Source organism: Labrus mixtus, chromosome 2, assembly GCF_963584025.1.
Source record: "Labrus mixtus chromosome 2, fLabMix1.1, whole genome shotgun sequence".
Taxonomy (NCBI): Eukaryota; Metazoa; Chordata; class Actinopteri; order Labriformes; family Labridae; genus Labrus; species Labrus mixtus.
In genome coordinates, this window is record NC_083613.1 from 20509258 (window position 1) to 20535690 (window position 26433).

Sequence of the window (26433 nt, forward strand, 5' to 3'; positions counted from 1 at the left end):
CCTGTCAAGGATACCAAAGTGAGATCAGGCAGAGGGGTTTTATTCAAAGATAATCATGACTGTACTCATCATCACATGTTTTGAATTTTGAAATAGCCTACAAATACAATACTGCTTGGAAAGAAATTTGTAATAGGCTACACTTCACTGATCTTTCTTTTGTAAACATTAATGTGAAGAATAATAAAGTGTACATGAACAATACAGAATGATAGATACATTTCCATAGTTAGGCTACTATTACTGTTTACGAAAATAAGCAGGAATATTTTTTTTGTGGTTTGACCTGGTTTAACTATTTACGACGGAGGATCAGGGCCACGTTAAAAACATTTATTTTTTTAATTTCGAGATTAAAGTCGTAAATTTACGAGAGTAAACTCGTAAATCTACGAGAATAATCTCGTAAATTAACCAGTTCGAGACCAGCCTCCGCAAAATGATGAAAGTAGAACTCTTAAAGTATTTTCCTCTGCAGACAACTTCCTCCAAGTCAGTGTGGTTCTTTCTTCGGAAAAGCCACAGTTTCTTGCAGTATCTTTTCAGGGTGCTGATATTTTATGACAATGTGAAGATGATGATGTGCCAAAAGCATGTGTAGTTTCATATCTGTGTAAGTAAAGCCCCAACACAACTATTTGTGTCTGTTATCGATCTGCCTTGTTAAAGTGTCTCATGTGCAGAGCCAGTTTGTGTCCTGTTCACCATCATTTTACAGATAAACAAGGTTTTACAAGTTGACGTGAAAACTTCTCTTGAACTAACTGTTTTTAAGACTTTAAGAGTTCTACTTTCATCATTTTCGCGCAGGCTGGTCTCGAACTCGACTTTAATCTCGAGTTTTATTTTTATTTATTTTTTTTAACGTGGCCCTAATCCTCCGTCGTAAACTATTAGTTCCCTTCTCCCTTTACTTTAAATATTCATAGTCACCATTCAACGTTATGCTACCAGCTTGCTTTAACCCCCGGTGTCCACCAGGCGGCGGAATCTCAGTATACTCGGGTGCCAGAGCAGGTGCGTCGAGGTGAGCGCAGCACGGAGAGCTCGGGTAAATCCGTCGTAGCTCGGCCCTCGGCAGTGGATCGCTGTGTGGATGTGGGAATGCGGCTTGCTTGAGGCAGCGGGTATTGCTGGACAGTCGGCGGAGATGAGCACACAGAAACAGGAGCCCTCGGCGGTTGGCTGTCGTTCAAGTTAGCGGGGCTTGTTGGGGGGGTGTGCGGGTGGGTAGCCCTGGACGGCTGGGTGTCGATCGGAATAGAGCAGCTAGGTTATTTTCCCCCCCTCACATTTTTCTTGGGATTTTCCATGGGAGACAGACAGAATGAGAAAGCAGCCAAGAAGGATACCCCAGCACCATGGAGCCACGCATTGCAGACAGCGTGAGTACAAGACATACAAGAGAGACCTTAAGGAACTGGGTTTTCACTGCTGGAATCACACCTCAACTTTTCAGGGACCTATTATTTTCAATGGCAATTTTTTTTTTTTTTACAACCTGCGTAGTTAAAACAACATTTTGAATTACTGTTGAGTGTCGTTCACATGTCGAAACTGTGTTTACGCGTTAATCTTTCTGTGTCAGGAGCTCGACTAAAATCATTAGACACACATGTGGACCGGACTGTTAGAGGCCGGTGTGTTAGCTTTATAGTGCCGCGCCTGGCAACTCATCAACGGATTAATTTCTGAGGATTTTCTCCTGCCTTTTGTTGCTACGGCGGTTGCTACTGACGACCAGTGAGGCCAGAGCCGTAAACAGACGGACCGACACCGACTAATAACCACAGCAGTCACAAGTTCATTAATGTGTAACCTGCATGTAATGGCTGTGAAGTGTTTTTCAGCGGCAGACGTTTCTTCTGACCTTCTCTTATTCTGAGACAAGGACAGACAGCAGGTAAAAGGTTTCTGGAGAAGTCGCAGTCTGTGTGAGGTGATTTTCCAATTGTAACACTACCTATTGGGTCACATAACACACCCCAGGAATGCAAAATGTAGGCCTCTCTTTACCTCGGTTTCTTTCTCTCTCTCTCTCTGTATATATGTGTGGTTAGATGGCCCTTGGATTGAGTTAACTGCGGCCAAGTAGCCAGATTACTGTGGATTAGCAGGCATTTAAAATAGTCACGTTATCCCACCAGTGGCTGCGGAGTCAGCTACAACAACACCTTTTAGGCTGCCTGCCAAATATTTCTGAACAGAAATGATCTATACTGTATGAGTGGATAACTGCACAAGTTGCATTCTGCATGAGGCGCTGCTTTCATCTGTTGTCAAATGGACTGCCCGAATCATGTTCAGCTAATGTTTCCTGATGCATCCTGCATGAAAGATCTTCTCCAGTCAAGTAATAGGCCCTGCATCAAATACCAGTAGTGAAGCATGAATGTGCAGGGACATGGACTGGAAACACCTGACTATAAGGATATAGTGCATGACTGGATGCAGCGAGACATAGGGCTGTACAATCTTCACTATGGGTTATGGAATTTGTTGCCTAAAAAGTTAAAAGTTACATCAATAAGTGAACCCCTGAAGGGATCTGACTTCAAAGTGGACCTCAGTGATCTTGAACTCAGCAATAACTCTTTTAGTGTTTCTGTAAACTGTCATTAACAATGTGTTTTTGTTTTACTTGCCTCTCCAGTTTGAAGGGTGACTGTGACAAGAAATGAAAATCATCTAACCCTACACTCTAAACTTTGACCTGGTGCTGCGGCACATTGGATTGACAATATTTAACATCAGGTACTTGCCAGATGCAAATACAAAAACACACACAACAAAAATAGTATTTTAAAATTAATTTCTCATCAAACACTCATCAGTTGTACAGTTTGTGAAGCCAACAACAGCAGCATCATGTTCTACGGTTCCTCCTCCGGGGCCAGTATGTCCCTTCCCTCCAAGAGTCGCCTGAAACGCCAGAGCAGGACCTTCACACAGGTACACACACACACACACACACACACACACACACACACACACACACACACACACACACACACACACACACACATTTGGAGACGTACTGTATGTGCATGTTAATTAAAATTACTAGTTGAAAGTCACCAGCAAAAGTTTGAATAAAATTCAAATTTTTTGTCAGTGACTCATTTCCTCAGGGAAGATCAACAAGTACACCTTAGGTGTACACCTTAGGTTGCTTTCCGACGTGCTACAGCATGGCAGTTTACTGCATTACAACCAGGTGCCGGTAATACAGTAATAATGGAAAAATTTACTTTATAAAATGAGATCAAATTTTCAGATAGACTAGTGTTTATGTCGTGCACCATCTAAGGAGGCTAAAGTCCTCTTCACAGAGACCATAGGCTTGAATCCAACCTGCGCCTCAGTTCTTAAGGTTTTTGATTTGGTGAGCAATTTAACAGGATAACTTTGGTTTTAAGTACATTTATCTTGTGCCAAGAATACAATCTGCATTTTTATAGAATATGCACAAGTTACATAAATGAGTTCACAGAGTCCCTTCAGTGGATCATTACAACATCAGCAAAGAGAATAATTTAGCATTTTTTTATTTATTCATTTCTATTCTGTTATTGAACTGTCTTGTCTGACCAATTGGTCTAATGGTTCGATATACAGAGCAGAGAGAGTGAGGCTAAGGCAGCAACCCTGTCTAGTTTCGCTCCCTGATTGGAATCTATCTTAAAGACAGCTGTTAACTTTTGCTCTAGCTGTCGATTAATTATAGATATATTTAACGCGGGTAATTGTCACTGTAAAACTTTTTCTGGAAAACACGTTAATGTGCAATTTATAGGCACTCTAGTGGTGTGATTGACTCAGAACATCTATGATGGATTGGCACAACATTTTACGCTGATTTTCAGAATCTCCACAAGGTGGTGTACAATGACTCATATGGTCCATTGATGTTTAAGCCGCTGGTACAGTAAACACAACCCTGTTTTATTGAGGTTTTTAACAGTGAGCCAATAGCAAGTCACATTGTGTGTTGGGCTGTTGTATATATTTTTTCTGTATCCCTTCTTTTATTCCTGTTTAAATCGGGTTTATTAGCAACCAAAAAAGGTCTATTCGCCCCAAGATGTTGGCAGAACCAAACAAAATCACTCGATCAAAAATCAAAAATACAATACGATACTATTCACTTTATTGTCCCCTCTACAAGTCCAAGGTCATTCGTGTTGGACTCAAGTTATGCACACATATAGCTGTCTCCACAGTAGTGATCTGGTCAATAAAAAGAACCTGTGAGGAACGGTAACCACAAGAGGCAAGAATGTTTTTTTAAGATCATGGTGAAATGCCCCTTTAATGTAAAAATAGAGGTGAAACATAACATCAGTATTTTTGTCGCAGTGAATTCAGTATTGTTTTTCTTTTCACCAGGTCCTGTACCGCACCCTGAGTTACAGAGACCGGGTCCCAGTAGAAACGGGAACAAACACTCGTGGGGATCGACGTTCAACGACTGAACCCTCAGAGCGACCGGCGGACGATCCCGCTGAACTCTCAACGCAGAGCTCGGCCCCTGGGGTGCTGAAGATCTTTGGAGATGAAATTTGTGCCGGTGCCAACTACAAGAGCGTCCTAGCCACGCCGCGCTCCAGTGCGCAGGAACTGGTCAAAGAGGCTCTGGACCGTTACTCGCTCAATAAGAATGCTGCCCACTCTTATGTCCTATGTGATGTGATTGGACACTTGGAGGGTGGAGGTGGGATAGGAGGAGGGGAGTGGCGAACTGAGTGCCTGCGTGCGCTTGGGGACAATGAAAAGCCGCTGTTGCTCCAAGAGCTGTGGAAACCCAGGGAAGGACACGCGCGCAGATTTGAGCTGCGTAGGAGAGGAGAGGTGGAGGAAATCAACGCCAAGGAGAAGGACACCATCACTGCTGGTAAGGAGGCCCACAAAGACACACATACAAGTATAGATAGACAGCCAGACACACACACATGCACACACAGCAGCTTGTCTAGTACCCTTCCTTTCCTCACATATCGAACTCAGCAGAAAATCACAGCTCGTTACCTCTTCTGCAGAGTGTGTGTGTGTGTGTGTGTGTGTGTGTGTGTGTGTGTGTGTGTGTGTGTGTGTGTGTGTGTGCTTGCCCGTGCGTATGTGTGTGTGTATGCAAAGTGAGAGCTTCCCTTCCGTTATTTTCATAGAAAGAAGTCATTCTTATTGGATGATTACACTTATTTGTATTTAAATCAACAATATGTAGGAATTTGTTTTGGTGCGCTGTAGGTCCCAACCGCACTGTGATAAGACACACATATTGCTGTTACGCCTACATCTCAACATGCATTTGTTTACAAGCAGAGGGTGCAAAGCCGGCAAGTAAGTTGTGAGAAGCCAAAGAACCATGTTGACGGGCAAAATACAGTAATATTACCGGAAACTTTGCAAACTGTTTGCATATGGAGTATGTGTATGTGTGAGGTCTGGAATGGTAATCTGGCTTTATGGTCATTTTCCATGTGGGTCGACATAGCAGGGGCTAACAAACTGTCATAGTAATCACAGTTTGCACGCCTCCAAACATTTTTGGAGTAAACCCTTACTTTTTACCTACTTCTATTTTGAGTAAAGATATTGTGTCCTCCATAAACACATCTGACCACAAAGGAGTCAGTCAAAACAGAGAAAACACACTCTGATATGTGTCTATGGCATTTACTCCTCAGTTTGGTCATGGTTTGGGGGAAAGAAAGTGGACGACTTATTAAAGGGGACAATTGGATGGCGTAAGGTTATGTCATGTTTGACTAGTTTTATAGGGCCGGTTTGGGCCAATATTTCTTCCCAGTCTAGCACTGGTAGGTGTATTCAACTATTACTTTGATATCTATGGCTAAATGGCTACATTTGATACCGTACATTTATAAAGATAGTTGAGATAGGTTTGTAAGGTTTTCGCTAACTTGAGGATTTACAAGGAAAGATCCAACTTTTTTGGCACTTTAAAGAAACACAAACATAAATGCACACATACACAGTGCAATGGAAATGCATGGACAGCTAGTTGATTGATTAATTGAAAGTTGAATACTTTGTGACTGGATGTGTGGATGACAGTACCATTTTTATGAGTGACAGAATTTTTCTGCAGTGAAGCATTGTGCTATATTTTTTCCCGCTGTGTAACCTGCACCTGCATAGATGCAAAAATGAATCTTTAATTAAGACATGAACGGTCAAAAATCTAGGTGCTACAGTGCAAAAAGGTGAATAGAACACCAGCAAACATTTCAGTCCTTTTAACATTTAAACATACTTCTTTTAATGAATCTTTGGCTATTTAAATGTTTTTGGTTTCATAATGTAATCATGAAATGGTCTTTTGGTAGATTGTTTTACTAACTTGGTCATCAGATCCCCTTAGTCCCCTCATTATGCCTTTGGGTAATTCACGGTGAAGGCGAAACATCACAGGGGCGTAAATGTCGTGCTTTGAACAGGCAGTCTGAATAGGGCTAGTCTCACTGTCACTCTGACATTTCTCATGAAAGCATACCAGGGTTAGCTGGTTGCTATATCAACCTCTGTGGTAGCCAAAGAGTTTGTCAACATGTTTTTCTTATTGTTGCACATTGCAGTAGTTGTACACATTTCAAGCAATGAGACAATATTAATAATCCTATAAAAACAACAACAAGGAACCCTTTTGTTTTTATATCGTGAAAAGTCCATGCTGCATTAGACTATTATTGTTGCTTTCTGACTTACCTACAACATTTGCTAACATTTGCACAGTTGTTGTAAATTCATTTGGACTGTATTTAACCTGCACTCTTTGTAATGGCCAGCAGTCTGCAATAATACTGGTTGCAGTAAAGACATATGAATATATATTTTAAGGAGGTCTGAGTAAATGATCCTACTTTTGATTTGATTGTTTACCTCTTTAAACACTTTCTAAGTGAGTTCAACAATGTTCTGAATGGCTTGTTACACATCATTTTTTAATACATCATGATGTCATGAGACTCATTTAGAGTAGATGGCTAAAGGGCGTGGCAACCCTTTGATAGATAAGCAATCTCCACGACAACCAGCTAATCAGAATAGAGCTGTACCAATGTTTTTCCATAATGGCTCAAAACACCCAAGATGGCTACAAATTTAGGCTTCAAAAGATAATGATATCATGTTGGCTATTTCCTCTTCGTTTGTATACTATAATGATTAATACACATTTTATCCATATGTATTGAATTTGGGTTTGATTTGTTTACAATGAGAAACATACAGATCATCACCAGCCTTCTCATTTATTGTGCTAAGAGACATTCCAGTTATACTTCTACCTGTGCAGCCAGCCTCTACCTCTTTTCCAAAGCTTCAAATTATTTCAATAAAAAATTTGCCGTTTTAATTTGGGGATTAAAACGGTACATTAACTAAGGCATATTAATACACATATTTCTGTTCTCAAACTAACCTTTTCTCCCTTTTGTGTTGGGGTGTTTAAAAAACTCACACACACACTGGGGTCTCTTCTTGTTATTCACTGTCATTTACTTGTTCTCTTTTCTTCCTCCCCTGGTGTACCTATGAGCATGCACAAACATGTGTGAGATCTGAGTTTTTAATACACACACCTTTAACAATGAGATAGCATTTCAAAGGTATGTTAGGATTTTTATCCATGGCATGAATAAATCTGCATTTTCTATTTGCTGGCTTCAGTCTAAGCTGCCAAACAAGTTGTAATGAATAAATGTGATTGTAGCCTGACTTTTATTTCATTTGCATTCTAATTTACAGCGGATTATTAAAAACCTCATACCTTTAACTGTATATCTCTTCTTACTAACTGCTGATGTAACTCACTAGAAGCACCACATACTTTTTTTTAAACTCCACAGTGCATGTGTGCCTTATGTTATGTGGTTGAAAAAAAAGTGTGTATGGGAGGATTTTCTGTACTGTTTTGGTGAGGGGTCATTTTCTCAGCCCCTTCCTCCCCTTGGTAACCCCCATCCCCCCACCCCCACCCTGCTGTAGGGCCCAAAACCTCCCAATTCCTGGCGGCTCTAATGGGTCGATCTGGGCTGGGCAAACACAGGAGCTCCCCTCTGCGCTGTGGTCGAGCGGTACAGTCCAGCTCTAAAGGTGGGGACTGGCCTCAGGTAGGGTGGCTGTCACTTCATTGCCATGGTGACCACTTCTACCTGCGTTGTTGCGAGTGCCACCCCCATTTGCAAGTGATTCAAACAGTCTGAGTGTGTGTTTGCAAAATCTGTGAGCCATCGCATGAGGAGCTGCTCAGTCATTGAGTTCACTGTAGCCTGCTCCATCCAGCTTCCACTCAACTCACACATGACTGTTATGCACTTTGTGTCACTATAGCCTGAGACGTTTGTTCAATCACAAGTTAAACATACATACCAACATTGCACATGTACCATTAGTAAACTGTCTTTTTATATTTCACTCATTGCCTGTCTTTTCTCCTGTCCTCAAAATCTCTTGTCCTCCTCTGCCCTTTACTTTTTATTATAATCCTCCTGTACTCTATCCTGCCCTCCTCTCTCCCTCTTTGTTCCCCCTCTTACTTCTCCTCCTCCTCCCTTTAGATATTAATGCTCAGGCTCGTAAGCTGCAGAGGAACAGGGCGAAGGGGACGCTGACCCTGCCCCGCTCAAGCAACTCATCTTTCTGCCGCAGCCTCAGCGAAACCAGCCTCAACCAGGTTGGACTCACACTGGAACCTTTTCAGGATAATGGGTTGATGTTATTCATGGTCTCGTTATCCTACTGCGTTAAATCATGATTGCTTGTGTGTATGTGTGTGTGTGTGTGTGTGTGTGTGCGTGCATGGTTCTGTAGCTGGGAGTGGGAGACGAACCCAAGCGGTATTATTCCACCCTGCCAGGACCCTTAAGGGCTCGGGAACGTGAGTTGGCTTCCAGCAGCCGGAGGAAAGAGGAGGGAAGCCAGGGAGGGGTGAGGCACTCACTCTACCAGTCTCCCCACCTCCTGCTGTTGCAGGGTTACAATCGGCAGGTAATGTTCGAGAAGAGGTGACCCTGTAATAATATGTTCTTCATACAGTCCCAGTTCCAAATCTGAAGGGTCTTTACTTAGAGATGGGAATCATTCATTTTTATTGATATTGATACTATTTGTGGGACTCCTAAACACTCCAAGTCCTTCAATACTTTTGTAGTTTTGTTGTCGATTTTCATTTCATCTGATTATTTATTGTTCTGTGTGTTTCAGGACTGTTTGGTGTACCTGCTGAACAGGGAGCAGCACACAGTTGGTCAGGAGACTCCGTCAGCTCGCCCCAACATCTGCCTCTTCTCTCCTGACATCCTGCCCCTCCACTGCCGCCTGCGCCGAGTCCCTGCATCCCGTCGTCACGCCAACAACAACAACAAAGGAGAAGAGGAGAGCCAACGGTACTGTGTTGCTGTGGAGCCAGTTCTCCACGCCACGGTTCTGGTGAACTTTTCCCGCTGCGAGCGATCCACCACGCTGCGACACGGTGACCTCCTGTCCTTTGGAGCGCATTACATCTTCCTGTACAAGGACCCAACGGGTGCTAAGCCTCTGCCCGCTCAGACCTTGGCACGCCTCCGCTCCCTGGGACAGCTCTATGACGTAGGGGTGGAGGAGGGAGAGGGTGGAGCTCAGACTTGTAAGATGTGTGGTTCTGTGCTAAAGGACAAAGCAGCGCAGGCGTCGAGTGTTCCAGCAGTAAGACGCAGTTTCAAACCTCACCTGGTGAAACCTCGCAGCGGGGGGTCAACAGCGGCAGGAGCCCTTAGTTTGTCAGGAGGGGAAGGAGGAGGAGGAGGTGGAGGGAGAGGAGGAGGAGGAGGAGGAGGAGGAGGTCAGAAAAGAAGGCAACAGCTGGAGTTTGACCAAACTCATGAGGACCAGCTGTTGAACAGGATTGTGTCTCTCATAGAACCTGGAGGTATAGTCTCCGATTTACATTATTACAGAGGATATCATTTGATTTAATAGTGTTTAAACCAGCGTTTATATTCCAGTGGATCTAGTGTCATGCAAGTCATTCCACCAAGATAACACAACAATCTCACCCTTCAGTGGAATTTCAATGAAAATAGTTAAGCATGTATTATTCCTATTTTTTAGAAATAGCCCTCATGTCTTGAATTTCTGGCATCAACTAAATTTAGGTGAGGTGAATTGAATTCTAAACATTTCTAATCTAGTAGAAAATCTTGGATACAGAGCACAAACAGGAAGGTTAGAATGTGATTGTCAATAAACACAGACATTACTTTTCACCAGGGTTTGGGATTGTTCAGTTGGCTCTTTGTATTGACTGTATTGAAAGGAAATAATGCAAACATTGTATGAAAGCAATTTACACCGTTTCTCTTAAGAGACAGAGGTCAAAGGGTACACAGTTAGAAATGTGAGAAAAGCCAGAATCAGTGTTCCTGTTACACTAGTTTGTCCTTAAACCTCTCGGCTAGCTGTTTTATGTGAATGTTCCACAGCCTAAGCAGGTCATGTGATTAATCTTAAGTATTTTTTTTAATGACTAAGACAATTGCATAAACAGATAATATCACTAGAGGTAGAGATTATTATGATTTTGGACAACGTGAATTAACTCTTTATACTCCCTTTCAGGAGATGACCATAAGCTAACGCCTGCCTACCTGCTGTGTCTGTGCATTCAGCACTCTGCCTCAGCCTTCCCACCTGGCAATTTTGGAAAGCTGCTTCTCAAGATTGTCAGAAGAATTCAGACCATCGCATGGGTCAGTTTCTGCCTGGCTCACTGTCTCCCTCTGGCTGTTTGTCTGTCTGTCTGTTTGTCTGCCCTGAGGTACTTTGGTCTCTGCTGAAGTTGACCTCCTGTGGAGAGAAACTGTTCAGCCTTGTCCGGTCAGGTGAATAGTTAAACAGGGTTTCTTCTCATGTGTGTTGTACTGTATTACACATAAGCACACACAGATTTTTGTCCTGTCTGAATTATGAATCATTTCTCTCTGTCATGACCTCTACCGCCAAAGACTAGGGATTGAGATTATATTATAGTCCTATTTACATCTGTAACAATTACTCACATGACAGAATGCTACGTTGCAGCATTTGCTAAATCAATAAATGATTTAAGTTTTTAAATTAAGGAAAGAATAATACATACTCCTGATTGTCAAATGTTAGGATTAATAAGATAATAAATCAAATGTCTTGGACAAAGCAAGACCTTGGAAGGTGCCACTTTATTGTTTGAAATAAATCAATTAAAATATGGATAAACAAATAAATAAATCTACACTCAAGTAGGTATGTAGGTGAGAAGGCAGGCCGGAAAGCAAACCCTTCAGTCAGAATGTATCGATTGGACTTACAACAAGCCTACGTCAGCACGGATCAGATACCTGATTTTTGTCATTTATTGATTGCTGTCTGAAAGTAGGGAGACTTCCAACAAAGAAGTAAATTCTCTCTCATAAAACCAAAATATATTTATTAGAAATGTGCTCTTTGTAATAGCTTCTCTTTTTAAGTTTTATTTTGCCTAATGTGTATGCAGTTGAATGTTATAAGAGTTGGTATTTAGAGCAAGCTTATAATCAGTCCAGTGGGGCACAGAGTAATTCTAAATATGTGTCAGTGTGAGCGGGTCAGGTGATGGTGATATAATAGTGGTGTTTCTTTCTGCAGGTTAGTGATAGTGGTGTGAAGTGACGTTTCCCTACGCACATCCTTAAAGATTAATGAGTTGTTAATTGCTGTGTGTGTGTGTGTGTGTGTGTGTGTGTGTGTGTGTGTGTGTGTGTGTGTGTGTGTGTGTGTGTGTGTGTGTGTGTGTGTGTGTGTGTGTGCAGGAGAAAACAAAGGAGCTGGCTCAGAAGCAAGCTCAGCAGTAAGTATTACCTTTCAACAGAAAGAGAGCAACTGTGCTCTTATGACGTTTTTATGAGTCAGTGTGTTCACTGTGTCTAATTACTGTTACACTTCTCTCGTGTGTGTGTATGTGTGTGTGTGTGTGTGTGTGTGTGTGTGTGTGTGTGTGTGTGTGTGTGTGTGTGTGTGTGTGTGTGTGTGTGTGTGTGTGTGCATGTGCGCATGTAGTCAGGACCCGGCTACCTTGTCTCTGCTGAGTATCTCAGACTTGATCCCAGACCTGCAGACCATCTTCTTCTGGATGTCTAACTCCATTGAGATACTCTACTTCATACAGCAAAGAGCACCAGCGTACACACACAGCATAGAAACTCTGCAAGGTATACACACATACACACATACACACTGACAGACACACACACACACAGAGCGTGAATGAGTGTGGGAACAAATCAGCTGAAGCGTCATTACTCACAGTGACGAACAGTAGACCCTGGAACGGCATTGCTCCCTCCCTCTCTGTCTATATCTCTTAAGCATGCCTCTATCTCTGTCTAGGGTCAAAAGAGTCATTGCTATCAGCGACCATATCAGCCAACGAGGAGGCAATGACCATCTTGGAGGAAGTAATCATGTACACTTTCCAGCAATGTGTCTACTATATCACCAAGGTAATCTGTCACCACAGCAAACAGTGCCATCCTCTAAATGAGAGACTTTTTTCAATCTTGTTTTTAATAAAGGGCTCAATGAACGATAACAGACCCTCACTTACACCGTTTTTACACACATGCACAAAAGTACACACACACACACACACACACACACACCAGTAAATGACAAGGTGAGATAAGACTATGAATACATTGAAAAGTTATTGAACATTATTTTATTAGAGATCACTTCCATCATCAGGGTTGTGTGTGTGTGTGTGTGTGTGTGTGTGTGTGTGTGTGTGTGTGTGTGTGTGTGTGTGTGTGTGTGTGTGTCTTCAGGCTCTGTATGTAGTGTTACCAGGTTTGTTGGACTGTAATCCATTCCCAGCTGACAGCTCTGAGCCGTGTTGGAAAGGAGGTGTTGGGTTTCCTGAACCTGTCCGTAGGGTGCTGCAGGTAATCACACGTGTTGTATTGTTGGGAAGAAAGGTTAGTCATGGTCATAAGAAATAATTGATCATTAATTGTTAATCATTCTTTTAATAAATATGCTTTTTTCAGTGTTTCACATTTAGTTTTGTTCACCTTATTTTTACAACATCTGTTTTATAGATAGATAGATATAGACGATATATTATTTTGGTAAGCTTTAGAAATTCATACACCTTTTGAATGTTCATTTGTGTATTTTTATTTTTTATGCGAAAAGAAAATTACTAAATTACAAAAAAAATTAAATTCTGGCATGTCCTTTGGCAATATTTATTCAATTTTCAATTCAATTTTATTGCATATTTCATACAAACGTAAACTCAATGTGCTTTACAGAAAACATTATGATGATTATCTGTCAAAAACACATTGAAATGGCTTGCAAACAAAGTCATGCTTATAATTCTTTAAACTTCTATGTTGAATTACAAAAGCTCCAGTCACATTACCGATAAGTGTGGCTGACCAATACAAATGATTGCTGTTTAACAATGGTAATTAATCAATTCCTGTCCTGTAATGTAAAATGTAAAACATTACAGTGTACAGTGTAGTTTACATTCATGTCCACTAGTTCTCCTTCTTCTTCACAGCCTTTGCTGGCACATCAAATTAAGCTGTAGATCAGTGGAATCGTGTAATAATAGTGGCAGGAATGTGTATTTCGACCAGTGCAGGAGACAACCAAATAAGGATCCCTTCTCAAAACAAATGCTCTCGGTGCGCTGGGTTAGTTCAGGTGGTAGAGGAGGTGCCCCATGAACAGAGGCTTTAGACCATGTCGCACTGGTTGCAAGTTCGACTCCTGATCCTGACACTGTTTGGTGTATGTCGTCCCCCACTATATCCACACATTTCCTGATTATTGTATGTGGTCAGGTCCAAAAAAGCGAAATAATCTTAAACAAAGAAAAGAAAGCTCTGTGACTCGTGTAGAGGTCAAAAACTCTGTGGATGGAAGGTCAAAGATCAAAATAAAGTAGGAATAATAAATATTTTATAATAAACATATTAATGTTGTAAGAGTAGTTATCATCTGTAGTAATGCTTTATTGATACATTCTAAAGACATATTGAAGACGCTTTTAAGAACAACATAATTTCTATGCTCATGTGCTTGTGTGTTTTGTGTGTCCAGGTGTTTCAGAATGCACAAGAGCTTCTGCAGGGCTACCAGGTCCACCCAGAGATCCAGGCCCAAATGTTTGCTTACCTCTTCTTCTTCTCCAATGTGTCGCTTTTTAACCAGCTGATGGACAAAGGTAGGACAACAAGCAGGCACACTCACACTTTCTCTCCCATTTGACCTCCCTCAAGGCTTGTACAGTTTGTGTGTGTGTGTGTGTGTGTGTGTGTGTGTGTGTGTGTGTGTGTGTGTGTGTGTGTGTGTGTGTGTGTGTGTGTGTGTGTGTGTGTGTATGTGTGTGTGTGTGGGGTGCATATGCATGCATGTGTGTTTGAGTGCTTGTGTGAGTGAGAGAGAGAGAGAGAGAGAGAGAGAGAGCGCGAGTGAGAGAATGTCCTTGTGTCCTTGTCAGCATTTTGACAGTGACTAACCCAGATTTGTCCTCAATGCCCTTTCTCTATCTGCATTCTCTGTCTCCCCTCCTCCTCCTCCTCCTCGACTTCCTTCCTTCCATCTGGTCATCAGTGGGTGAGAAGAAAAAAAGTGGCGGTGGGATTGGATGGAGGCAAGAGGAGATAGAGAAAAGAGGGGGAAAGGGCAGAGTGAAGGGGGAAAGGCTGCAAGGTCAACCAGTTGTTGTGATGACCTTTTTAATAGTTTATCACTTTGTCTTAATACAGAAATCATTTGCTGCTGGCTATATACCTGTGTCAGACTACCTTTCAACCTCCACCCTCTCTACACTCTCATTTTTTATCTTTAGCCACACATACACACACTGGCACACACACCATATGTCTTCATTAGCCAGTGGAGACAGGACAGCTCACACGTCTGGCAAAAGAAGAAGGAGAAATGCCTTTATTTCCATGCAGAGGCTTCCCTGTCCTCCACCTCCTCTCCACTTACAGAAATCTATCCATCGGGCTTCTCCTTCTCTCCCTGGCTCCCCCTTTTGTTGCTCAATTATATTTCTCTGCCGATGGTGTCCATGGTAACAGTGACACCATCAGCGTGTTTAGAGCAGGTAACGCTGACGTTTGCACTGGGTGCTCTGCAATCTACAATCACAAACACAGCACACAGACACACACACATAACCAAATATTACAACATATTTGACTGATCTGATATTCAATAATACGCTGCACAACCTCTACTCTGTCATGGATTTGTATGATTGTAAAGCTTGTGTGTTTATATGATTGTGTTATTATGTCTTGCTTTGAGATGGAGTATATTGGATCCCTTTTTTTTGTTTTGACTGTTTCTTCGAGAGTGTACCATGGCTTTCTTATGTGTGTGTTTGGAAACCAGCTGCTGTAAAGCATTATGACACCTCTCCTAAGAGGTTAAGTGATGTCTCGTCTGTTTGTGAAGTCTCACACATAGATTACTGTATGCCTAGACATAAGCCTATTACAGAGAGGAGTGTGTTTATGTGTGTGTGTTCATCCAAAACATATGGCAGAATATTTGTGCATTTGTGTGTTTGTGTGTGTGTGTGTGTGTGTGTGTGTGTGTGTGAGCATATAATGTTATAGGTGTAGATGAGACATTTTGTGGGCTCATGTTTAGTTTTTGGTTTCACTAAATCTATTATCTGATGAGATTCATGTGTATTTATAAGCAGCCGGCTGCTGTGGTTGATGTTACTCTACATAGTGCTGACAATGATTCTTGATTGAATTCTTGATTGTTACAATCATTGAATGATTGTAACATTAAATGTGTTGTCAACTTTTGACATTGTAGCTTCATTTACACATGAACAATCTTGTTCTTTTTAAACTGTGGTAACTATCCCGTTATTCTTTGACTTTCATAAAGAAGTTTCTAGTTTAATTTTTCCGACAGAGTTATTGCATTGAAGCTTAAATTTAAAAAACTTACATTTGAAAATGTTCATCACTTTGTTCATTAGTACAAGGATGTTGATCACTACAATAAGAAATTACAAAAGTATTTTCTGAAGTTGTGAAATGTAATAATCAAATCCTGCTAGTTGGATATGTGAAACATTAGGGGTCTGTGTTTTCAGCTAAATTAAAAAATACCCCCTTGATCTATCTTCTCAGTTAACCTTTTTTTCTTTGGATTGTTACTGTTGTTTGTGCAAAGCAAATCATTTAAAGATGACACAGTAAGCTAGATGAATAAATGATGTATTTTTAAATGTTTCCTATCATTTTAACGGCAAAAGGTCAATCCATTTAGCAGGACATTAACTGAGAAATGAATAAAAACATTTGTTAGTTGCAGTCCTACCTAAGTTACTGTACAGCATCTTGCATAAGCCTGATTGTGTAAGTGAGATTTTGATATTGGGCTCATTTTACAATGTGTATATTTATTGTATTTGTGGTTTGTACTTGTTGCTACATCCCTTCTATGTGTATGAGATTTTTATTTTTATTATTAATCTTTTTTTTTAAAGAGTGTTGCTTCTGGGTCTGAAAAGAAACGTAGGGGTCTATAGCTTTGAAAAATCTCATATGATGACCAGCTCTAGTCCAGTTGTTTGTCATTGTTTGCACCAAACCCCAGCAGAGGCCTGATCTCACCTTGGGGGGTATTTTAGCAAGCTTAATAGGAATTATAGCTGCAGTGGGGTAATGGCATGACAGATTGACAAACTATGGGATGCCAACTTGACGGATACTTGATTTAAAGTTATGTTTATGTTGTGTTTACTTGCCAGGAAACTTCCTTCAGTTATTTGATGTGAAACAGAGAAAGAAAGGAGACACACAGAGGGAGGACGTCAGGCTGGTTTTGTTGTGCAGTAAACACAAATCTAGTCAGCTTAGCCCCTCTGCAGCAGTCGATTTGTATTCTGCAAGGAGCAGGGGACTGGTGGCTGTGCTAATATTTAATTGTCAGCAGTATCAACTTCTTTAAAAATTAATGCTGTAACACATATACAGAAACACACACATTCTGTCCCTCCTTCATGTTGCCTTTCTCTCAGGATTGCTGACACACCAAAGAGAAGAAATCCACTGCAGCATCTCTAATGAAATATCCAACCAGTTACAGTACTTCAGTTTGTGCATGTGTCTGTGTATGTGTAGGTCCAACTCGGGGCTGGTTCCAGCGCTCCAAGGTGTTGCAGATTCAGGCGTGTTTGCGGATGGTCATGGAGTGGGCGAGCAGGTCGGGTCTGGGACATCTGGCGGATAAATTCTTTACCAAACTTAACAGCACTGTTTCCATACTGACCACACCCCCTCAACAGCTCACACAGGTAGCACTCACACAAACATATACAGAACCCATCACTATTTTATACAGGATTATACCAAAAAAGACAATAAAATTAAGATTAGTTACAAGTTTTCTACCAACTCACACAATGCTGGGTGTCAGTAGAGTGTTAAATTGATCATCTGGTTCTCAATGTTTTCATTACTTGTCAACTAATTAAATAATTACCTTTTTTCAACCGAATCATTTTTGAGTAAAAAGCTAAAATTCTCCTGATCTCAGATTTTTGAATATCAATGTTTATCTGGATTGTTTGATGATTTGAAAGCTATAATGAGCTGCAATCAGATCTCTTGACTGTTTTTCATACATTTCACAGAACTGTTGTTAGAGGTGCAAGTCACTCTGATCTGCTATCGATCAGACATCCTCTAACCTTACTCAATTCGATTCTGTATGTAAAAAAAGGCTCCCAAGACTTTTGATAAATCACTCCTCTTCTACGTTTCTTCTTTTTTTCTTCTGTGCAGTCAAGTTGGCGAGCTTTGTCCAGCGAGCATCCGGCTCTGAAACCAGTCCAGCTGCACAGGATTCTCACCCAGTACCAGCTCACAGCAGAGTTAGGCCCTGTCCCAACATGGCAACCCAGCAGTGAGGACGAGGCGTATATATACAGAACAGGTAAGTGTTGGAATCTGAGTGTGGTTGAGATTGTGTTCATTTCAGAGCTAGAACTATTAGAACTGTTTAAATACAAAGCCCTCATGTCGTAAGTATGAAAGTTAAGCCTGCAAGCACAGTATTTACTAGCATGTGTTAAGCCTTACTCCAAGTGGAACGGGTGTTTTCCTCATAATTACTTCTCTGTTTCTTCACTTTTTCTTTGTTTGCGTGATGTTTTAGTTAGAACCTCACAAGGGACAGCAGATACAAATTAGCTTGTTAAATATTGTCCATGGTCCCTTTACAGATCAAATAAATACAAATAGAACACTATTCTGATGCATTAGCTTCACTGTGCAGAACATAGCTATTTCCACTTTTATCTGTGGATTAAAGACACCTATCCCAAGCCAATTGGGATTCAGTATCAACCTACAAAAGTTTGACATGGAAACTTGAAACCTCTAGTTCACATATACTGAGAATGGAAATTATGGTAAAGTGGAGGACGTCTTTTTGTGCATTTCTTACTTTTTTGTGTCCTTGTTGAAACACAAATTACTCTTCAAAGCAGATCTTCTCAGGTCTTAAAATGTGTGGTCGGGTTTTTTAAGCTTGTATTCATCAGTCAATAAATGGGCTGTATGGCTTCTTTATGAAGGATGTTGGTGAAGGTGTTTGTAGCACCACAGGAAATGAGCTATGTACTGAAGTTACTTCATAGGCTTCTGTAGCTTTGAGCCATGAGGACTCAAAACTATGTAAAAATAGAGCCCAGGTTTAGGAATAAGGGGATCTCTTCTAAACAGGTTTACACGTTTCTCTAGTTTTCTTAAACAAGAATATAATGTTAATATGTGTGCTGATAGAAAAACCGGATTATAACCAGGATATCACACACCAACTGTCCAAACAGGAATCTTTCATTATTTATACTTTTATGTTCCAAACCTGCTTGTTTGGCTTTGAATGACTTTCATGTATCGAATTTTGTGTCGTTTTTGACGATTTTTGGATGTGAACAACAGAAAGAGCCAATGGGAGAACTTCACAGCAATCAGAGATATTTTTGTTTATGTTTATGGGTACAGATGAGTTGACATCAGTTTGTGTGTTTAGTGGACCTCCTGGAGAGCTTTGAGAACCACCCTCCTATAGTGCTGCCCAGCGCTGGCTTCAGAGTTGACCTGGACAGCGATTGTATAGAAGACAGCATCTACAGACAGCTTCTCTACATCCGACACTACCTGTGGGGGCTCCGCACCAAGCCCCAAACACACACCCCCAGCGTGCACACACAATCCAACGGGACTAACACAGCTGACTGGCCCGACGTTCAGGTCAGGAAAAAACTCACACACACACTGCATACTGTCATATACACACACCTCGCAGTAATCCCAGCCATGTGCCACAGCAGCTGTGGTTGTTGAGGAGTTCCTCAAAATCCCATAAATGAAAGACAAAAAAACCCTCTACTCTAGCCAAGCCGCACACACATACACAGACTCACTCACAGAAATCCTAGACATGGTTAAATCATGGTTAATCTGATTAGTCTTTAGGCTGTCTAATTAGTGGGAACGGCTGACTAGACCATAATCCTCAGTGTTACTGCACTCTCATATATAGCCATACATCACATGCTTCACAGAAGTATAGATACATTCACAAACCTGTGAAATGTTCATTTTGTATCTGAAATAACTTTTATCATCTTAGCTTAGAATATCTATGAACAAACCTCTGTGTTTCAAAACAGCTTTTTGATTTATTAAACACAGTATACATATATGTTCTCCCTCTATTTCTAACCATTCAAACCCTCCATTCAGACCTTACACTGTCTTCTAAAATCTTTTTGTTTAACCCGACACAGAGGGAGTTGTTGCCTCCTGCCCACAGCAGTCCCCGCTATGGGGCTCCTGGGGACGAGGTGACGCCAGAGACGGGAGAAGAGAGAGGACGGGACAGACCCTCAGGCCAGTCACACACACACAGCCTCAGAAGAAATGGCACTGTCCACCACCCTCGGACAGCAAATCCAGACCCGTCCTGCCTCCTGACCCCCCCAAACACCCCACTGTACCCAGAAGGAGGAGGAGGGGGAGGAGGAGGAGGGCCTGGACAGATCATAGGCCCCACCACACAAATAAACGGCTGTGCTAGAGGAACTTTGGCAGAATGTAAAAAGAGCAACGGACTCATCACCAATGGACTGGAGGGTAAGCTGAACAACATAAAGGAAGTGGACAAAATAACAGGAACACAGGAGCATAAGAACGTAATCCAGCTCAGAAACACAATTAAAACTTAAAAATGTAAAACTTAAAAATGTTGTATGAAGTACTATGAAGTAGTTACTAAGACAGTTTGCTGGTGTTTTTGTTATTTTGTTCACACCAAATGTGCAATTTGAAAAAATGAGAATCCCCCCCCTCTAAAAAAACACTGTTTCTGGCAAGCAGTACAAAGCCTTTATTCAGTTTGCTATGCATGACAATGCATGTTTAGAACAGCTCAACTATAGCCGCCCTAATAGTCTTCTTCAGGGTTGAGAGGGGGTAACGTCACAGAAGAGTGCTCTGATGTTTTTCTCTTTTTCATCAGACTTTGTTTGAACTCCTCAGCACACAAGATGCTTTGTTTATTATCAGTTCAGATACTCAAGTTTAAATGTCTGTATCTCACTGCAAGGAACTCTTTCAGAGAAAATGGAAGGTTACATGAGGTCAGAGGGTTGCTCTGGAAAAATTGCAGGATTTTGCCTCCGGACTTCAAAGTCCTAATTAGAGCCAATTCAAGGAATAATATTGATTTTAAATTCAGAAAATGAATTCAGAAAACAGAGAATTATAAAATGCTGCACTTTGTCTGCTGGGTGTGTAGGAATAAAATAAAATAATAAACTGTTACCCATAAAAACTTAAGAATAATGATAATACATCATCAGGTGTTTGTCTTTTTGGAATTCTTCTGTCCCAAAATGATGTCCAAAAGATTGATGATGCAGCCTCAATTTGAACTATTTGCAGTTGTGTAATTTAAATACTTGTGTTAGTGTGTCAGTCCTGTCTCTTTCATGACAGAAGCATCCCTCCTGTTCAGTCCTCACACTTTGTAGTGAGTGTGACATCTGCAGGCTCGTGTTAGAATCACATGTTTGTGTGTCAGATTAGCTCAGGAGCTGCACCTATGCATGCGTCTCAGTATCTGTGTGTGTGTGTGTGTGTGTGTGTCTTCTGCACAGCAACACTTCTCATGTGTGTCCAACCCCATAGCAAGACCCTTTGTGTGTGTCTTTGTCTGTGTGTGTGTGTGTGTGTGTGTGTGTGTGTTTTTCTGTGTTTGGGTGTCCATGTCCTCTGCAGGGTGTATTAGTGGGTCTGAGTTTCCTTTCCCTGTATCCTCCCCTGGAGTCTCTCCCCTCCCTGATGACTTGTGTGTGGTGTTTGTAGTGGAACTGGACAAAGGACCCTACGGACTGGGCATGGGACTAATAGACGGCCTGGTGAGTGGACAAGTTAGACATTTTATCTTCACGGTTAGTCCAAGTGATTTTGTTATTGTGTGTCATTGGTTCATTACTTACAGAAGTTCAATATGTTAACATATTTGTGAACATATTTCAATCATATCCGTAATTTTAAATTTTAATATAGTTTAGCTATATTTATACTTGCCATATTACAAAAATTACTAACATAGAGGATTGCTGATCAAACAGTATTTTTTATCACTATTATTTCTTAATTAAAACATGTGTGAATGTGTTCCCAAAGAAAACTGAGCATATGTAAATACAACACATTAATACATACTGAGAATCTCCAAACATGATCCGTATTTTGTTTAACCTCTAGATTACACTTCCAAACAGTATATTTAATTATTTTCTCAAGTCCTACTTCCTTTGATATTTAAAACATTTTGTAAAGATAATACTTTCTTGACATATAGCACAGTTATAAACAACTGTAAGGAGCATAGACTGTACATAAACATGGAGTTATGCTCAGTGATGTCACCCATTGGTTTCTGAAGTGGACTTCTGCAGCCCATCGGTGCTGGTTATATCAAACGCTGTCTGAAAGTAACTTCGGTCAACCTAGTAACAGGCAAAGAGCTGGAGCTGAGGCGGGTCTCAAGCAAGAGACAGCTACAACGCATTCCTCCGTCAGTCAGATCAGCCAAGCCCTTATTATGAATAACTCGTATGCAGCATAAAATCAAAAATCATTCCCCGAATAAAGTGTGTGCCGATCAATACACGAGATTATCGGACCAAATTTAGCTTTTTGAGGCGCTTAAAAGTTTTATTTCTTCTGTTGCCGATGGTAAGATAACAAAGAGTGTTTATGTATTTTCAAGAATTAGAAATACGTAGGACATCTTGCAAGTATTTCTCTTGTGGATGTTTCGCAGCGATAATAACCTTCATGAGGTAAGAATTGTGTTATAAATCATTGAACTTGTTTCATATCATTGTTTTGCCTCTCAGTAGTTGTAAGTTCCTTCCCTGAAACAGTTCTTTCAACCATCATTTAATGTTCTATTTCAGTCATCAGGTTTATGCAATTTTAACACTAGAACTGAAAAGAGTCTCAATGTGGGAGGACTTTTTCTAACATAGATATTCAACCTTAGTCAGCTTTTTACATAACTATTTTCAGTTAAAGTAAATTCTCAAGCAAAAATGCCCACCAGTTTCAGATGGATGCTTTGCTCTGCTTTATGTCGCTGTAAACTGAATATCTTTGATTCCCTTTTCCTCTGACTCTTCTTTTACCAGTGAGAGTTAAGTGGTAAGAAGGACTTGGCAGGTATAGATTTCAATCTTTTGCCGACATTTTACTAACTTAATTGACTCAATTAGAGGCCAGGGTTAATCTCTTGATGATAAAATTACAAGGAGATTTAAAAGAACACCTGCAGGACATTAAGAATCTAAAATATAGTGTATTTTTATTTGCCATAGTGTAAATTGAAATCTTCTCAAATGCTCCCCTAAATAATTGACACACATTCTGCTCACACTTCTTTCTTCCTTCTGCAGCACACTCCTCTCAACGCTCCAGGCATTTATATCCGGACTCTGATTCCTGACGGACCGGCTGCCTCTGACGGCAGGCTGAGGATCGGAGACCGCATCCTCGCAGTGAATGGGACCAGTCTGATCGGAGCAGACTACCAAAGGTACTCAGGATGTTTAGGACCATAACAATAGTCGGGAAGGGGAGAGTAATGATACTATTGGATGATAGTGGCATTGGTTACATAATAAGCAGTCTTCATACAATGTTAACCATCCCCCTGGCTGTCAGCCTCTTCAACCAATCGATTTCTGTGATTGATAGGTGTAAGCCCAGACATTGATGCACCTTACTCTTTATCTGCTGAGCTACAGGTAACCGGACTCTTTCTCTCTCTCCTCTTCATCCTCTTTTTTTTCCCCTCTCAGCGCGGTGGATCTCATTCGTCTCGGAGGAGGTCGCCTTCGTTTCCTGGTAGCCAAGTCAGACCCGGAGGTCTCTGAGAAGATCAGCGCCTCTTCCTGCTGAGCTCCGCCAAGACACGCACAAAAACACAGAGAAGACTGAGGAAGATGAACAGCAGGACGACGAGGGGTAAAGATGTGTGCACTGATGAGCAGGGTACACCGAAACACACATGGCAGCATGAAATATGAATGTGAAACCCAGCGACAGCACAACGCTTAGAAATCAAACTGGAGATGATGCTCCATGACTCCTCCCCAGCTGCCAGACCTGCTCCCCTTATGCTGACTCCTACTGGGTTTGTGTGACAGACAGGATCAGTAACCCACGGCGACATCAAAGGGATGTGCTGCAAGACAAGTTGCCTAATTAATCAGCGAGCTCTACCCGGCCAGTACACAGTTTACCAAAGTTTTAAGCACAGTAGATTTTAGGATTTTAATGTCTTCTCTGTCAGACCTCAGAGTACCCATGCACACTGGACATTTTCCAAACAGTTTTTAAAATCATTTTAAAATAATGATTCTATTAGCATGGCTAAAGGCTACCAAGCTCTCAGACAAAGGGTACAGAGAATGTACTTCACAAACCTAAAAGCATTTGCCTACAAAGTGAAGACAGCCTCGTTGATCCTGGATGTGTAACAAAGTGAAAGCTTTTGGAGTGGAACGTTTTATAAACCTGTTTTTTTTTTTTTTAATTGAACCCAAAAGCATGACTAAGGTCTGCTTAACAAACTGGACATAAGTGAATGAATGTTGACTTTTGTACTGAAGTGTCTGACGGAAGGGCAGAGGAATCAATCTGAAGAATGTCAACACATACAGCCCAGCTCTGCCATTTCACACTCAGGCTCACTGGATGTACCTCTCCTGCAAACCAGATGGACTATGATAGGAGGAGTGCAGCTGCAGTGGGACTCATTTTATCAAGGCCACATGTGTCACTCCGGAGTTTGATGCACACTCCTTGTGTGTATGAAACTCTGTTTTGCTGTGAATATGCTGTATGCTTCTTAGTAGACGGTGTAAATAGTTGTTTGTAAATATTCATCATCTGGTCTCAAAGTGTTTGGACGTTCAAAGAGAATCTGCATTTGGGGAACAACTCAATCTTGTTTTTTCCCCCAAAATATTCTGATCAGAAAAAAATGAAACCAACTGATGGTAAAAAAAAGAAAAAAAGAGACAGTATTGTTTGGTTTAGAGAAAAAAAAGCTCTGATTGTGTTTTTTTTCTAAATCATATTTATTTGTTTTACATCCTGTGAATACGATACAACTTGTGCACTTCATTATTGTTCACACAGGTCCAAGCTTGACTTTTTCTAAGAGAACTAACAATCTGAAATTACCACACACAAAAAAGTTTGACTTAAAGTGGCATCTAGATATGCAGTTAATTGTTTTGTGATTGGGTTAGAAGATGCTTATATTTGATATTTCTGGCATTGAACTAATAAAATGGAGGGAATGTCATTTTGTTTTCTGGTATCAAGAAATGATAATGAGTTAAAGTGCACGAGTATCTCCAGACATAGATTCAGAGTTTCTCTGTTTAATCTACTGACCTTGCTGTTTTGTGGTTGTTGTTTTTGACATTTTCTTTGAGAAACTAATTGTTCTAATAAGGACTGTTCACTTAAAAGTTAAGATTTAAAACAATATAAATTCATTTTTAATGATCAATAGTATCAAACTCTGCCAATTTCAGTCATGTTTTTACCCACAGCCGCCAAAACGTTGGTACAACATTGCCAATGTATTGATGCAATATGAATACTCGATATTGGGTACCAAGGATCTGGTATCCAAACAGGTAATGATAGTATTTGAGTTTTACTTGTATCAAAGTCTTAAACTCTGGTATCATGACAACCCTATTTCCCTGTGAGGTCTTTGGATTATCTAGAGAAACATCATTTGGTCTGAAAGATGCTGCTGATGATTTTTTGAAGCTCCATTTTCCCTGTGCACAAAACAAAAAAAATCCTTTGACCTTCGCTGTATCGGAGAAGACGTAGACATCCCAAAGGCATTTTAAAACCTAACCTGATTTGATTTCAATATAAACAAGTTATACATAATTCAGATTAACTGTTAAAAGAGGTCGAGTTAGAACTAGTCATCTTTTTATAAAAGCCTAGGTTACTAGAAGAAAACAAAAGTGCTGTGCTTTGTCAGTTTTCTGCTGCCTGGCCCTCTGCTCTGACCTCAGCTCCACACAGCTCCCCTGAGACGCACAGATCCCTGAGTCAGGAGTCATCCCTGTGACCCTCTACCCTCTGCACAGCTGCAGGTTGAGATGTTTACTGTCTCACTGAATAAGATGCAGCTGTCACACAAAGTACTGAAGGACTGCAGGATAACCATTCAGAATGTTTACTAGGGATGCACCAATGATGAATTAAAATTAAACAGATTCCGTTTGTCTGAATTTTTAAGAAAAATGCACAGTATTTTTTTCTTTTTACCCCCAAAAGAGTCAATTCTAGAGGCTTTTACAAAAAGGAAATGATTGATGATGGTCAAACCTTATTTATGAGTTTCAATGTTTCAACTTTCAAATGTTTTTAAATACATTTCGACTTGCAGCACTTCTTTTGACAGTTGTTGCCAATTCCATGGTTTTGACTTTTGTTATTTTTATTCCTTCTTCCAATGTTGTTAAAACTTCCAAGCAAGCATTATACTTTTTTCCCATCAGCCTTGTTTTACTCTCCACGTTTTATTCTGTTAATTTTCTGGCAGTAACAGTTGATTGTTAACAGTTGATTGTTGTGCATTTGGAGGTTTGTATGACATTGATCTGATGCATGTCTATTCTTAATTCATGATACTGTTAAACAACAGATGGTACTTAAGAATAAAGATTGTTGGAAACTTTCATTTGTTGCCAAATGTAAACAACGTACTGCAGTGTGGAATCAAACCCAACATGTGACA

The 26433-nt window shown here is 40.8% G+C and overlaps 1 protein-coding gene across 3 annotated transcripts; it reads left to right on the forward strand.

Annotated features, from left to right (window-relative positions):
• Positions 1-1229: 1229 nt before the first annotated feature.
• radil (Ras association and DIL domains) lies at positions 1230-26376 on the forward strand. 3 transcript variants are annotated; one of them, XM_061055419.1, is made up of 21 exons: positions 1230-1385; positions 2654-2754; positions 2843-2952; positions 4390-4894; positions 8011-8118; positions 8583-8698; positions 8836-9012; positions 9229-9931; positions 10621-10751; positions 11829-11866; positions 12076-12227; positions 12406-12518; positions 12843-12959; positions 14134-14257; positions 17196-17368; positions 17859-18009; positions 19111-19331; positions 19871-20216; positions 21363-21502; positions 23048-23187; positions 23453-26376. In XM_061055419.1, the coding sequence occupies exons 3-21, from the start codon at positions 2869-2871 to the stop codon at positions 23550-23552; spliced, it is 3639 nt and encodes a 1212-aa protein (XP_060911402.1). In that variant the 5' UTR covers positions 1230-1385; positions 2654-2754; positions 2843-2868; the 3' UTR covers positions 23553-26376. The 3 variants fall into 3 exon arrangements, with proteins under 3 accessions (XP_060911402.1, XP_060911410.1, XP_060911419.1); XM_061055427.1 differs by having other exon boundaries at positions 21450-21502; XM_061055436.1 differs by lacking the exon at positions 8011-8118.
• Positions 26377-26433: the final 57 nt, after the last annotated feature.